General features: G+C 48.6%; 1 protein-coding gene across 5 annotated transcripts in view; it reads left to right on the forward strand.

The window, feature by feature from the left end:
* Positions 1–269: 269 nt before the first annotated feature.
* Positions 270–12,964, forward strand: part of COL26A1 (collagen type XXVI alpha 1 chain) — a 133,289-nt gene continuing 120,594 nt past the window's right edge. For 4 of the 5 annotated variants that reach the window (XM_054085132.1, XM_054085136.1, XM_054085137.1 and 1 more), the window contains exon 1: positions 270–921. In XM_054085132.1, coding sequence (XP_053941107.1) covers positions 770–921 — 152 coding nt within the window. In that variant the 5' untranslated portion in view covers positions 270–769. The remainder of the gene's footprint in view (positions 922–12,964) is intronic. The other variant, XM_054085133.1, reaches the window with a different exon arrangement.

Below are 12,964 nucleotides of genomic sequence, written 5' to 3' on the forward strand. Positions count from 1 at the left end.
GCTGGCAGCAGCTTTTTGGGCGTTCGGGGTGCGCTGTTGAAGGGCAGTGGGCTCACCTTGAGGTGGCTCTCGGTTAACTGGGGAGATGCAGGGGCTGGTAACCGGTGTCGGTGTGATGGATGGGGGCCAGGGATCCCCCGTTACTCCCCGAGCCCCCGCGATGCTGTCCGTGCGGGACCCCGGCCCGTGGCCCGGCAAGGGTTAACGCGGCTCCCACGCCCCCTTTGGCGGAGCCGGGCCAACCTCACCGAGTTTGAAAAGGCATCCGGGGCTGGGGGAGCGCCCTGCGCCGGACCCAAGCTGCCCCGCACCCGGGCAGAGCCGCCGGGGCAGCCGGGACGGGCTGCGGCTCTCCTTCGGAGCGGGAGCGGTGGTCCCTGTATCCCGGGTTTCCCTCGGGAGCCGGAGAAGCCGTCCCTGCATCCCGGCTTTTGGGCTTGGGAGCGGTGGTCCCTGCATCCCGGCTTTTGGGCTTGGGAGCAGTGGTCCCTGCATCCCGGCTTTTGGGCTTGGGAGCAGTGGTCCCTGCATCCCGGCTTTTGGGCTCGGGAGCCGGAGCGGTGGTCCCTGTATCCCGGGTTTCCCTCGGGAACGGGAGCAGCCGGCCCAGCATCCCGGGTTTCCCTCCGGATCAGGAGCAGCCGGTCCCTGCATCCCGGCTTTCCCTCGGGATCGTAAACAGCGGTCCCTGCATCCCGGCTTTCCCTCGGGAGCAGCCGGTCCCGCATCCCGGGTCTGCCGGCCGGGGCAGAGGAGCAGTCCCGCAAACATGCGTTTCGCGCTGCTCCTGTCCTGGTGCTGCTGCCTGCACGGATGCGCCCTCGGCACCGGTTTCCTCTATCAATTCCCAGCATCGACCCTGCAGCACAACTACCCGGAGCAGAGCTCGGGCTCGCCGGGCAGCGGCTTCGCCTCTCGCCGGTGAGTACGCCGGGGTCCGGCCCCCGAGGGGCTGGGGGGCCCTCCCGGCGGCAGCGCGTCCCCCGCCGGGGCACGGAGGAACCGGGCTGTGGCGAGCGCAGCCGCACGCCCTCCCCTCCTTGCCCCCGTCCCGGGCTCGGCTGGGGCCGCGAACCCTCCTGGCCCCGGTGCCGGCAGAGGGAACTGTTAGAGCCCTCGGCGGCGAGGAGAAGCTCTCTCGACAAAGGAGAGACCTTAATTACAGCTGTCTAGTCAAGAGCTGCAGCTTTCAAATAGTTGCTTAGAACCAAACCTCCCACTCTGCTCCTCTCTCCCCACCCCAAACCAATTTCTTATAAACTTTGTGTAACTCTGCTGTGATTTACTGTATCGCTGCTTCAGCAGAGCGAACAATTCGGGCTTCCTCCCCCCTCTGTGCTTTCTCTGGGCATTTCTCTGGAGGTGAAACAGCTGCTCGGATGAATGAACCGCACTGTATAAAGCGCGAGAGCAGCTTAACCTGATTCCAGTTGTTCTTGAATTTCAGTGTGTTTTTTTTTCTCCCCTTGCCGTTCCCTTAAATGGGGACTTGGGAATTTAATATTCAGGGCTCGTCCATCCTGTCTCTACCTCTTTTCCTCCTGCTCTTGCTAATACCTAGTATGTATCAGTCATAGTGCTGTGGAGGAGGGCTGAGGTTAGCACTGGTTGTTTGAGCTGGGATAAGGCATCTCTCTACCCAGCAGATACACATCGCTGCGACACAGAGCGGGTGTTAGCCTGGTGCCTTGCCATGCTCTTGCATATGGAGCGTATTTCATCTCTGAATGGGGACGGCTTTGTTTGCTCGCCTGTCAAACAGACCTCAGTCTGTAGGGGGTGTGATGTTAAACTACAGTAACTGTCAAAGGGTTTGAAACAGCAGAAAATTATAGGAGAGTAATGGGATAAACCTATCCCAGCTGGATCTGTTCCAAGGTACCCCTTTCCCAAAGCATGAGCTGCAATGAGAACCACATGTCATTTGTCTTACATATCTATTAGCCTGCAGATCTTCGTTCGGAGCTACCACGCTTACATGAGCACGGGCTGCATCTCTGCTCACCAGAGTCCTTCCCCAGTTCATTCTCTTGCACAATTTTCCCATGCCTCGGTTGTTTGGATAGCTGATGCTTTGTTAGGGGAACGTGTCCCTCTCCAAGTCTATAAAGCATTGTATAAAACCATCTAAAGCTGATTGAAACAATGATGTTGGGAAAGCTGCTGGGTTTTTTTTGTCCAGTGGAACTTTGCCATGTGAGAATCCCCGTTTTAGTGTTAAGCAGGGGGGGAAATAAAAAACTGAAGGGAGGAAAAAATCACTGGAGCAAGCTTTGAAATAAAAATCCAAGTGCTCAGTCAAACATCGCACATTGAACCAATCTTGAAGTTCTGATTTCCTTGTGAGTGGTGGAGTCTTCTTGTTGGCAAACATCAAACAGCTTCGCTTTCTGATGGGGAAAATCTGTGTGGGAGAACTTAACCCAGGCTTGATGCTGGACCTTTTGGGGAGCCTTGTGGAGAGCATGGCTTCAGGTTGGGGTGTCCGTGCTTTTCTGGATTTAATACAGTGCTGGAGAAGGTGACTCTGTGCTCTGAAGTGTGACATTGGTGTGAAGCCTTTTTCGGGGGACTGAATCAGACTGGTGTCGACTGTTGTTGACATTCTTCAGTCTCCCTTTTGCCATCCAGGGGATTTCAGTATCACCCGAGTTATGTGCAGCTCTGTCACAGTGTAACTTGCTGCCCTCTGCCCTGAAGGGGCTGTGAGGGACACAAGAAGGCAGGTAGATGGTTGCTGTCAGTGGCACTACACAGCCATTCTCACTTCTCTTCCATAACCTTCCCAGTGAGTGCTTTAGCCAGTGACTCCTGGTGCTTTACTTGGCTGATGGGACTCAGGAATAAGCAGGCCAGAACCTTGAAGTTACTCTTGCAGCTCCAGGTTTTGGAACTTGGAGCACATACTAACGTGATGCTCTACAACTGATGTGTTTCCTTGGCACAAGTCACATGGTGGTCCTGCAGTTGTCACCCTCTGTCCTTGATCAGCAATGAAAGCATGGTTGAACTGTTTGGGAATTTGCTGTTGTGGGTTTTTTTTTTTAATTAACTTGTTGTAACTTAAATGTGCTCTCTGTGTTGCTTTGTGGGGAAAGGCATTTAAACTGACATCAACTTTCCTATACTGCAGCTTGCCTTGAAAATCCTTAAGTGTTGATGCTTTCAGGTGCTTTGGTGATGCTTGAAATGTTTTGCCCCTTATTTCTTGAGGCTAGGAGTCTCCAAATAGGTCACTGGAGTGGCTGCTCTCAAGATGATGTCTGGGTGGATCTGCTATTGGTAGATTTGTTCTGTACTGCTGCCGGCATTGTGTCTTGTTCTACCGCCGCGCGTTTGCTCAGGTGGAACCACCCCTCTCTGGCCCTGTTTGAAGGGCTGCACACACCTGTGTAGTTTAACAATCTCCAGCCTTGTAGATGAGGTTTTAGTGCTTTCAAGTAAGTGGAGATCTCTTTATGTGATAGAAGCCTGTTCTTGATATTAAAGGGTGATCTGTAAATCAGTAGGTTTCTTTATGTGGGCTGTTGGAGCACTTTCAGAACATATCTGGAGCTTTCCTGAGGGTTCTGTTAATTCTCTCTACCAGAGAAAGATGATTTGAACCCGACTTCAGCCCCAAATTCTAAACCTCTTGTGGCTCTTAAGTGGATGTGGAATATAAAACTATACATATCGGAGAAATGCGGTTCTTTCCTTTTACTGACATGATCTTGCATTCTGAGTCATTCCCTCCATCACCTAATAGTCTGCTCACTGCCCGAGGTTTCTGCTTCGCTCTGGGCTGTGTGAGGATGTCAGGAAAACAAACGGGGATCCTGCTGCGTCCTCTGTGCTGTCCCTTTGAAGTGCCCTACCCAGGTAACCAGGAGGTCAGAAGGTCTTGAGCTCATCACCAAACCCTTGAACCATCTGGTGTTTGGTTCCTGGACCCTGCAGCCATATGATCTTCATCTGGCTTGTGACGTTCAGGGCTGTACCTGCGTGGCGCGATCAGTGTGGCGTAGCGGATAGTAACGTAAGGACCAGCGCTGTAATGGCTTTGAAATCCCAGCCGTGCCTGCAGCTACTGCAGTAAATTGTATTCCTTTAGGAAATCTACTGTCTTGCCTTTCCAGCTGCTTGTGTGAATCATTTCCTCTCCTGTAGGTTTCCTTTACCAGCTCTAGGAAGGAAAAGAGAGCAGAGGCAAAGCAATGGGTGGCAATGAACTTGTGCGCCCCTTGGATAAATTAACAAATGTGTCTCTTTCAACAACCCTTATTTGTCCATTTTCTCAAAGCTGAGCTTGTGAGCGCATTAAAATCTTGATCAAAATGTGCCAGGTTAGAAATGTCACAGCTCTGCATGGGGAGCAGTTCCGTGGCCCTGGGATCAAGGAATATTTACTCATATCTTTGCTTTATTGGGCTGTGCCTGGGTAAAGGAGGGAAATGAACAATGATTCAAGGTAACCATGAAAGACTGGAAGTGTAGGTTGCTTTAGGTCTGCTAGGTTGGAATAACGGATCAGTTAGCCTTGCTCCCTCCTGTGCTAGACCTTTGGTGTGTCTGGATATGTGATTGGTTTGTAAAGCACAGCCTGCCTCTCCTGTAGGGTGACACTACGCTCACCCGACTCCTTCCTGCAGTATGCTCAGAGCTCTCAGCTCACTTTAATTAGAGCTGTAGACAGTGCTTAAACTGACTTTTGCTGGGGCATAAAGTTTATTCTGAGGCTTTGAGCGTAAAGCCAGCCAGCATAGTTTTGACACCACAAAGACTCTCTTAGTGAGTTTAGCTGCAAAAGTTACTTTTCACTTTTTTATATGGTTAAATAATAAAGCTCCTGCTTAGGGTATTTATGCACGATGGGGTTCTGATTGGAGTTAGTCCTCAACACTGCCACAGAAACTAGCAAGGGTGAGACCTGTGATACTGTTCCTTTTGTTTCTGTTCCTTCTCTCCTTTTTAGGAAGAAACAACTATTTGTTGAACTGAAGTTTATTGCATGGAATAACCTGGTTGAGATGTTTTGTCTGGTTTTGATTAGTTTATTTTTTTTTCCTCCTCTTGGAAAGGAACAGATGGGTAAAGAGTGAGCTTGGGTCAAAGTGCTGTCTGACCTGTTCGGAAAAGAGTTGAATCTTTTTAAGAGGACCAACAAACAGGAAGCTGTTTCAGGTTTGAAACTCTTATCTGGAAGAGAGAATCTGCCCCTTAAAGTTCCAGCAGTTGATTTTTTGAAAGCTCTTTGAAGCTGAGAGGAGAAGGTATCTGTAAGCAGCACTTCTGTAGGACTCCCCCCATCCCTCTGTAGCCTGCTGCCTGTGAGAGCTGAGCAAGGCTGTCATTATCCTGCCCCTTTCCTTTGTGCTGAGCAAACAAACCAGCTGTCAAAGCTGTAAAGCTAACGTGAAGGTACCATTACATCGAAATTCATGTCCAACCTGGACACCAGGTTATGTAGTCAGATGTCTTTTTAATTGGTTCCAACTTTTTCGGCCCCTAGGAGCTGGATGGAAGTGATGCTCTGCAGTATTTGCACTAGGTACAGCGTGTGTTTGTTCAGATCATCTCTGAAATGGCAGTGCTATGAAATCATGAGGCAGGCGAACATCTCCCTAGATGCAGTCATGTAACCAAGTTGCATTGAAGACATAGTCATGTAACCAAGTTGCACTGAAGCCTGTAGGGTTAACAGGTCTGGTCCTGGTTCTTCTGGATGTCTCCCCTTTTTTGGGGTGGAGGAGGGAGGGAGACAAACAAAAATAAGGGAGAGAGGAGTTGTTTTTGATTTCGCAGATGCACAAGATTCTTGATTCCTGCTTTCCACTTTTCAATGGAATAAAAAGACCAGGTAGATATGATGGGAAGAGTGCCTCATTGTAACTGCAGTGCAGGCTGAGGCATTTTGAGAGCCGATTCATCTGAGGACGGTTTTGAGGATGAACTCTGCAGAAGTGAGGAAAGGGGTACAGCAAATGTGATTGTACTATGGTTACTGGTCTTCTGCGTGAGAAACTGGAATAGGATGCTCCTTTCCCTGCTGTTTAGGATAAAGAAAAGGTACCAGCATAGGTGCTGAACAAGCTAAATGTTCCTGTTGCGATGACTTTGTGAGACGGAGCTGCTCCATTAAAGCACTGCACAAACCCTCCCTCTCATCCTTGTTTTGTGCCTGGGGTCAATCAATGTCTGTTTTTTTTCCCTACAGAACTTTGCTTATTTCTCCATTCAAAAGCGTGGTGCTGGGAGCTCTTGGCATGGTTTGAAATGCTGTTTCTCATGGTGAAAAGGCTTGGGGCAGGTGAGCGATGGTGGCTGTTGGGATGACATAATGTCTCCGTGCGGCGGCTCCCATCGGCCTGGAGCTGTGGTGCTTGCTGGGGTGTGGTAGCCCTGAACGGAAGGGTAGACATTGCTTTTTTGCTGTGTGCTGCTTAGCCCTTATTAAACTCAGATGTTTCTAAACCCTTCCTCCAGGCTCTCATTATTGCTGTAAACACAGCAGAGCACAAGGAGCTTTTTCAAACTCTTATTTGAGGCAGCGATGGGTGACAGCTCTACCAACAGCTCTCCAGTGGGTGTGAAGGGGGATTGACATGACTTTAACGCTCCAGCCCAAGGGAGATTTAAGAAAAAGACTTAAAATATCTGATGCCACTTCTTTTCCTTCTGCCTCAGGTTGCTTGGCTTCCTGGCTTTCTTCTGGGGAAGCAAAGGAGGAATCGGGCAAGAACTGATATGGTTTCTCCTCCCCTGCTCCATGTGGGCTGTCTAGCTGCTTGTCTCATCACTGTATGTTGGGCAGACTTTGAACTGTTTGAATTTTCATGTGGCAGTGAAAATGATACCAGGTAAAATAGGGTTTCTGTTGCTGTGCTAGGATGACTGAAAGAGGCTCTCTTAGAAGAAACAGCCTGATCTGGCTGTCAGCAGCACTCTGATGTACCTGTTCCAGATTTACTGTGTGGCTATGACAAAGTTATTTTTCAGCTTTTTGTGAAGGGAGAAAGAGGAGGTGCTGCCATGGTAACAGGATCCGAGCTGCTTCCTACCTATAAACTGCACCTTACACAGCGCAAGCTACCATACCCCCTGCAGGGGAAGTTATGAATCCTTGCTATCTCTAAACAGCAGCTGTTAGCTTTGAGGCGTATCCAGGCTATTTATGACCTTCTTACAAATGATCCCCCAAGGACCATATCCTTTGCACATTGCCTTATGAGTCTCAAATACCCATCTGTTTAATTCCATTCTTTGAGCTGAGAAACTTTTGGCTCGGTGAGGTGCCAGAGCTGCTTTTTGCCTGGTGTCTGCCTTGGTAAAAGCTGGGTTCCTACAAGGTCTCCAAGATCAGTGCATGAGCTGTTCTTGGGACACCTTTTGCATCTGACTAGTCTTGTGCGCCTTGTAAACTAAGATGCTGGTTCTGAATGGTCAGGAATGAAGTGGGATTTAAGGAAGATCGTTGCTATTCTGGTGTTATATTTAGCCACTGGATCTTAGATTTCTTCTTGGAAATCTGGGCTGTTCTAGGGCATTTGAAGATGAGATGAGCTACCCTGCTGCAAGGTTCTCCAGGTCTGGTCCCTGGAGTCTTGGGCCCTTCAAGAGTTTCTGGTGTGTGTGAGGTGCAGGGGCCTTTCCCTATTGGTACTATCCATCCCCAAGAAAGCACTGGTTTAATTAATGATTGTTGCAGTTTTGAGGTGAGCTTTTAATGCTGCTTTTAATGAACTTAAAGCTAAAATGGCAGCGATCCTGAGAGCTGAGCTGTCAGCTTGCGTCTGTCATTGGCACTAGCAGCACAGGACAGAGAAAATCCGATATGCTTAAGCTTCAGTATTTCACCGTGGCAAACCCTGCTAACCTAAACACTGCAGGGGGAGCCGCATTCTTTGCTCTGCCTAATCTCTGTATTTTGTTAAACACGCATTCCTGCCAGAACTTTATTGGACAGAACAATAGTGACCAGCTGGGCAAGTGACCCTGGCTTTTCTGGTCGGCAGAGGAATTCGGCATCTGAACAGCTCGGATTCTCGTGTGCAGCTTAAAGTGATCTGGGTTTAGTTGCTTTTAATTATCAGCTGGCTGATTCATAAGGCTTTGTTTTCCACTCTCTTTCCCAATAAAAGGACAGTTCCCTTAAATGCTTGGTGTATATTCTATAGACCAGCAGAAAGTCTGGGAACAGAGACTTGAGATCTCTTTTCTTTCCCCTATATAAAATGGGAATAGAAATACTTCATTTTATGTAAGGGAGGGCTCTGGGGAGTGTTTTGTGAAGGTGTAGGGAGAGGGAAAGCTGCAGAATCCTAAGTATCGGAAGTGAATATAAGCAGTAGTTTACAATAAATTTATGAAGGATAATACCTGAGACTTGTATAAACTTCTATTCTTAGTGAATAGAGGTCCCTGTGCTCCCTGTTTAATGCACCTTTCAGCCTGGATGCCTCGTCAGTTTGTGGGAGCCTGTCTGCCAGGATTTTGTGTTGAGGGCGAGCTGAGAGGTAGGAAAGGGAGGTGCCGAGCAGGGCTGACTGGACTGAACAGCAGCAGAAAGCCGGGTGATGGCACAGGCTGTGCTGCTTTCCTTCTCCCCTGTCTGCAGGGAAAGGTTTGGGAGGCTGAGGATGTAATGTGGCTGTAGAAGTAGAAGCAGAAACACCTGCAGCAGCTGGTGCTACTGAATGGTGCCAGCCTTTGGGCAACAGTGCGTCTGGGCTGCAGTGCTGCACTCGTCCTTCGTTCCTGTGCAGCGTCTTAAGTGCAGTAGAGAACAGAAAGGCAAATTGGCTCAGTAGAACGTTACAGTGCTTGGCTTAACGCCGCTGTAAATCAGCATAACCTGCAGCAAAATATATCGTCTCCCTGCAGTGTATTTCAGGATACAGCACCGAGCCAAATGGTTTAAACCATCGCACAGTAAAACGCTGTCTGCTGGGCTGCTGTTACGGGAAGTCACTAATGTAGATCACAAATGATACAAAGATTTTGGAGTGTGAAGGTGTAGGAATTCCTAGGCTGTTGGCCTGTGGATAAGCTCTGAATGAGTGTGTATTGCAAGCAGAAATAATAAGATCCGAGCACCAGAAAAATACTTGAGTCCTGATAGTATAATTAAAAGTCTGCTCAAACCCTTTCAAGACCTCTGCAACCAAACCCGTTGGAAATTTATTGCAAGGACTGCAGCAACACATTCATTTTCTTGGGAAACGTCCTTTGAAACAATTGCGCTCTCTAATTATGTCTGTCAGGCCCTGCCAAGTGGTTGTTGGCTTCTGAATGAGGAGGTTTTCAAAGCAGCTTCTACAAATGACTGTAGAATTTTGCTGAAAGTAAACTTTCAGCTCCCAGGTGCCTCGTGAAGGAGTTGCTGTGTGAGCTTTGGGAAGGTGAGGATGAGGCTGTGTCTGTCTGCAGTGGGTGGGAAGAAAGGGGAGAGGTGGGAATGTGGAAGTGATGGGAATCATCGCAACTTCTCTTGAGGAGGATGTCGCCAGAAACCAGACTGGTTTGTATCAGACGCTTGAGATGATCTCCTGGCTGAGTGTGCTGCCCACGTCTGGGTTATTGGTTCGTGTCTGAGCAGCTCAGTGGCCTATGGAGGTGAGGGTCACACCGTAGGGCATCTCCAGGAGCTCTGTCGTTGTGCTTGTGCTGGGTTTTGTTTTAAAAAAGAGCCAAAAAGCCCAACTAACCAGAAAACATGCCCCTAAAACCCAACACCAAACTCCACGCCAGCATTTGATGGCAATTGCACACTTTTCACATGGAGAGGAGATGAAAGGGCAGCTGTCCTTAAGGGCTCTACCTTGACTTTGCCACAAGCTTTCGCAGTAGTGTCTGTGCTGGGCCATGGGGGTGTCCAGTGTCAGTCGCTGCTGCTGTGCACACACAGGCTGAGGCTCTTCCCACTAATAACTCCAGACACTCCTGTTCCCAGCAGAGTGGTGAAGGATTCCTGTGCAGCCTTTGCTTTAGGAGGATGGATCATGTGTGCGCATCTGTTTGCACCCTGACCAAATCGGTGATTAAAAGCTCTTGTGATGTTCCCCCTTTGCCCTGGCAAAGGCAGCGGCTCGCCTTGCCCTTTGGGTTGATTTGATTTTAGACTTAAAGAACTACCCCAAAAAAGCTTGTCTCTCTCTTTCCTTCAGACCTCCTGCTGTCCCTGCTCAGCGCTGCTTTCTCCCCATCCACTTTTCCACGTGTGTCCTCGGGAATGTTTTGAGGCAGTGTTATCATTCTTAAGGAATCTATTGTGTGTGCACAGGCTATGGAGCTTTTTTTTTTTGGCTATTATTACTTGGCCAAATCAAACCCATTTTCCACCTGGATATCGAAATGTGGATCTTCTCCCTCAAGACCACCTCCCTTCCAAATAGAGGCTTCCAGAGCACTGAGGCATTAAAACAGCTTCTTAGATTGCTCAAGAATTTTTTAATAATGGGGAAGGGTGTCAGTTTGTGTGCGTTCACAAGAGAGGGTCTTTCTTTTTATTAAGACTTCTTTCTAATGAACAAAATGGATTGCAGCAAAGTTGAAAAGGAGACTACAAGTAATTGTTCTTGGCTAGGAATGAGGTGTGGAGACTGCTTCCAAATCCACTGAAACCGCAGGAAGAGGTGTTAAGAGCAGGAGAACCTTTTAAACTGGAAATGGGTAGTTGGAGCATGTCGTTTCTAGGTGTCTGTGGATGGTTTGTCTGCAGATGGGCACTGCAGTGTGGCAGGCACTGCGTGATTGAATCGTGTACCAGCTGCTTAAAAGTGAGCTTAAAACTTGCTGAGCAACACATGTTTGCTGGCAAGGGTTTGGGACTGCTGTGAGGAGAAGAGCTGATGGACAAAGAGCAGATGGACTGAAGAGCAAAGGCCATCAGTACTTATGGTACTGGTTCAATGCAGGTGGCAGTGCAAGTAAGGGAGTCTGGAGAGAGGGGAGGAAGAGGCTGCTGGTCCAGCAGGTTATTGGGCATCTGTAACTGTCGCATCCTGGCTGTGTTACATTCACACAGTGCTGTGAATGAGGCTTCCACCTCGGGCTGAGAAGGTGCTTTGAAAGGCCTGGTGACCAGCAGCTGGGAAGAGTTTTAGGGCAGTTCATTCCTGCGTTTGGATGGGCACTGGGAATGACTGGCTTGAAGGAGAGGCAAGGATGTGATCACCAAACTACACAGGGGCGGGATGCGTGCTTGTGAAGGTTGTTGCTGGTTTGCTGCACTAAAGAAGTGGTTAGAGAGTTTTAGGCTGTGTGAGTAGGAATTTAACCTTAAAGCTATTGAGACATCCTTAGCTCACTGTCTCCGATCTCTCTCCCAATTGAGCCAAAACTGACTGCTGTAAAGGGCAAACTCTGCTCTCCGATCACACAACAGATCTTAGTTCTGATGTTCCTGCTTCCCTACACATGAAACTCCCATGGGTGTGACTGGAACAATAGGATTATTTTCCGCATTATTTTTTATTGTGGTGACGCCCAGGACAGCCTTGTGCCAGACATGGCAGACGTGGGATACAAAGTGTTCAATTTAAATAGCAAATTAACACACAGGCTTTGGGGTTTGTTTTTCAGACTGATTAACGCTTTGGGTACCCAGGCAGAGGGGTTTTGCAAGGCTTTGTTTTTATTGAGCTGGGGCTTTGCGTGGCTCATCTTGAGGATCTCTGAGCTGGGCAAGCTGAAGACAGCCTGCGTTATCCCCTCCATGCAACACAGCCTGGTATTTGAATGGCCTGGTGTATTGGTAGGGGCAGATTCTGGAGAGAAGGGCTTTACTACTGGAGTACAGGTGTGTTGATAGGGTACAGCTCTCCCGAAAAAACCTTCCTGTACGACAGCAGTCGCTTTGTCTCAGGCCTAATGCAAATGCTGGCTGAGGGTACCTGAGGTTCAGTTGCCCTGCTGAGCACGAGGGGTGGAGGACAAATTAAAAAGGGAAGAGCGAAATTGTTGATCTCGAAGCAATACAAGTAGGTGGATTTGTCTAGACTGGCTTATTATTTCTAATCGCCTCCTCCAGCTCTGGAAACACAAAAAAGCTGTAGGGTTTTCTTGCCTTTGAGGAAAGGCTGTTTCTGTAGTAGTTTCAGTGAGGATGTTGTCATGTCTGGCTCTGTGTGTGCCAGTCACCTGGAACAGAAGGGATGTGGAATAAAGCTGAGCCTGTACGCTTACTGCGACTGCACTCTAGAAAGAGGCCCCTGGCTCATGGAATCTGGTTCCCAACAATGATGGGCAACCACATGGGAGAACTGCTCAGGAAGGGTCTGCTGCATGGCCCCTCGTACACTAGAGCCCACAAACTCCATCACAAGTTGCTAAGCAAGTTGAAGACCTAGACTGAAGAAAACAATTGTAAAGTGCTGCAGAAAGGGAGAACGGGTGGAAAAATGTTGCTGGAAGAGTCCTGGGTTCCATTTACCTGACCCAGCTGCCTGCACAGGTATTTCCAGTTCCATCTAGATGCTTGTGAATCTGAAGCCCGATGCTCTGATCTGCTTGGCAATGCCTTTTTGGGCCCGCAGGACACTGCTCCAAGTGATGAAATAGCTTGGGAAAGCAAATCTGTCTCCTTCAAAGAGAAACAACAATGTTTTGTCTGTGGGATATCCTTCTCTTTTTAGCTGTCACGAGGGTGTACCTTTCTCCAGTAACAGTGATTTCCCTGCTGTTCAGCTCCAGGAAGAACCTGAAGCCTGCCTGTTTCATGGGCAGGTTAACCTCTTGCAATTAATAAGAAGCAATAACTTGTTTGTGCCATCCTATTTTTTCTCTTTGATATGCTCTGTGCTCTCCTTTTGTTCTTGTTGTAATTTTGTAGGGTTTGGTGCCAGTATAATGCTAATGAAAAACAGCTTTGCTTGGGCGCAGTCCCTATGTTCTTGTCATGTGTGTGGCTTTCATTGCTGAGTAAGTGCTGAAGCGAGGGCTGAATGTGAGATGCAGAGATGCTCTATTGTCTGTACAGAGCTCT

The sequence above is a fragment of the Cuculus canorus genome, chromosome 20 (assembly GCF_017976375.1).
Source record: "Cuculus canorus isolate bCucCan1 chromosome 20, bCucCan1.pri, whole genome shotgun sequence".
Lineage (NCBI taxonomy): Eukaryota > Metazoa > Chordata > Aves > Cuculiformes > Cuculidae > Cuculus > Cuculus canorus.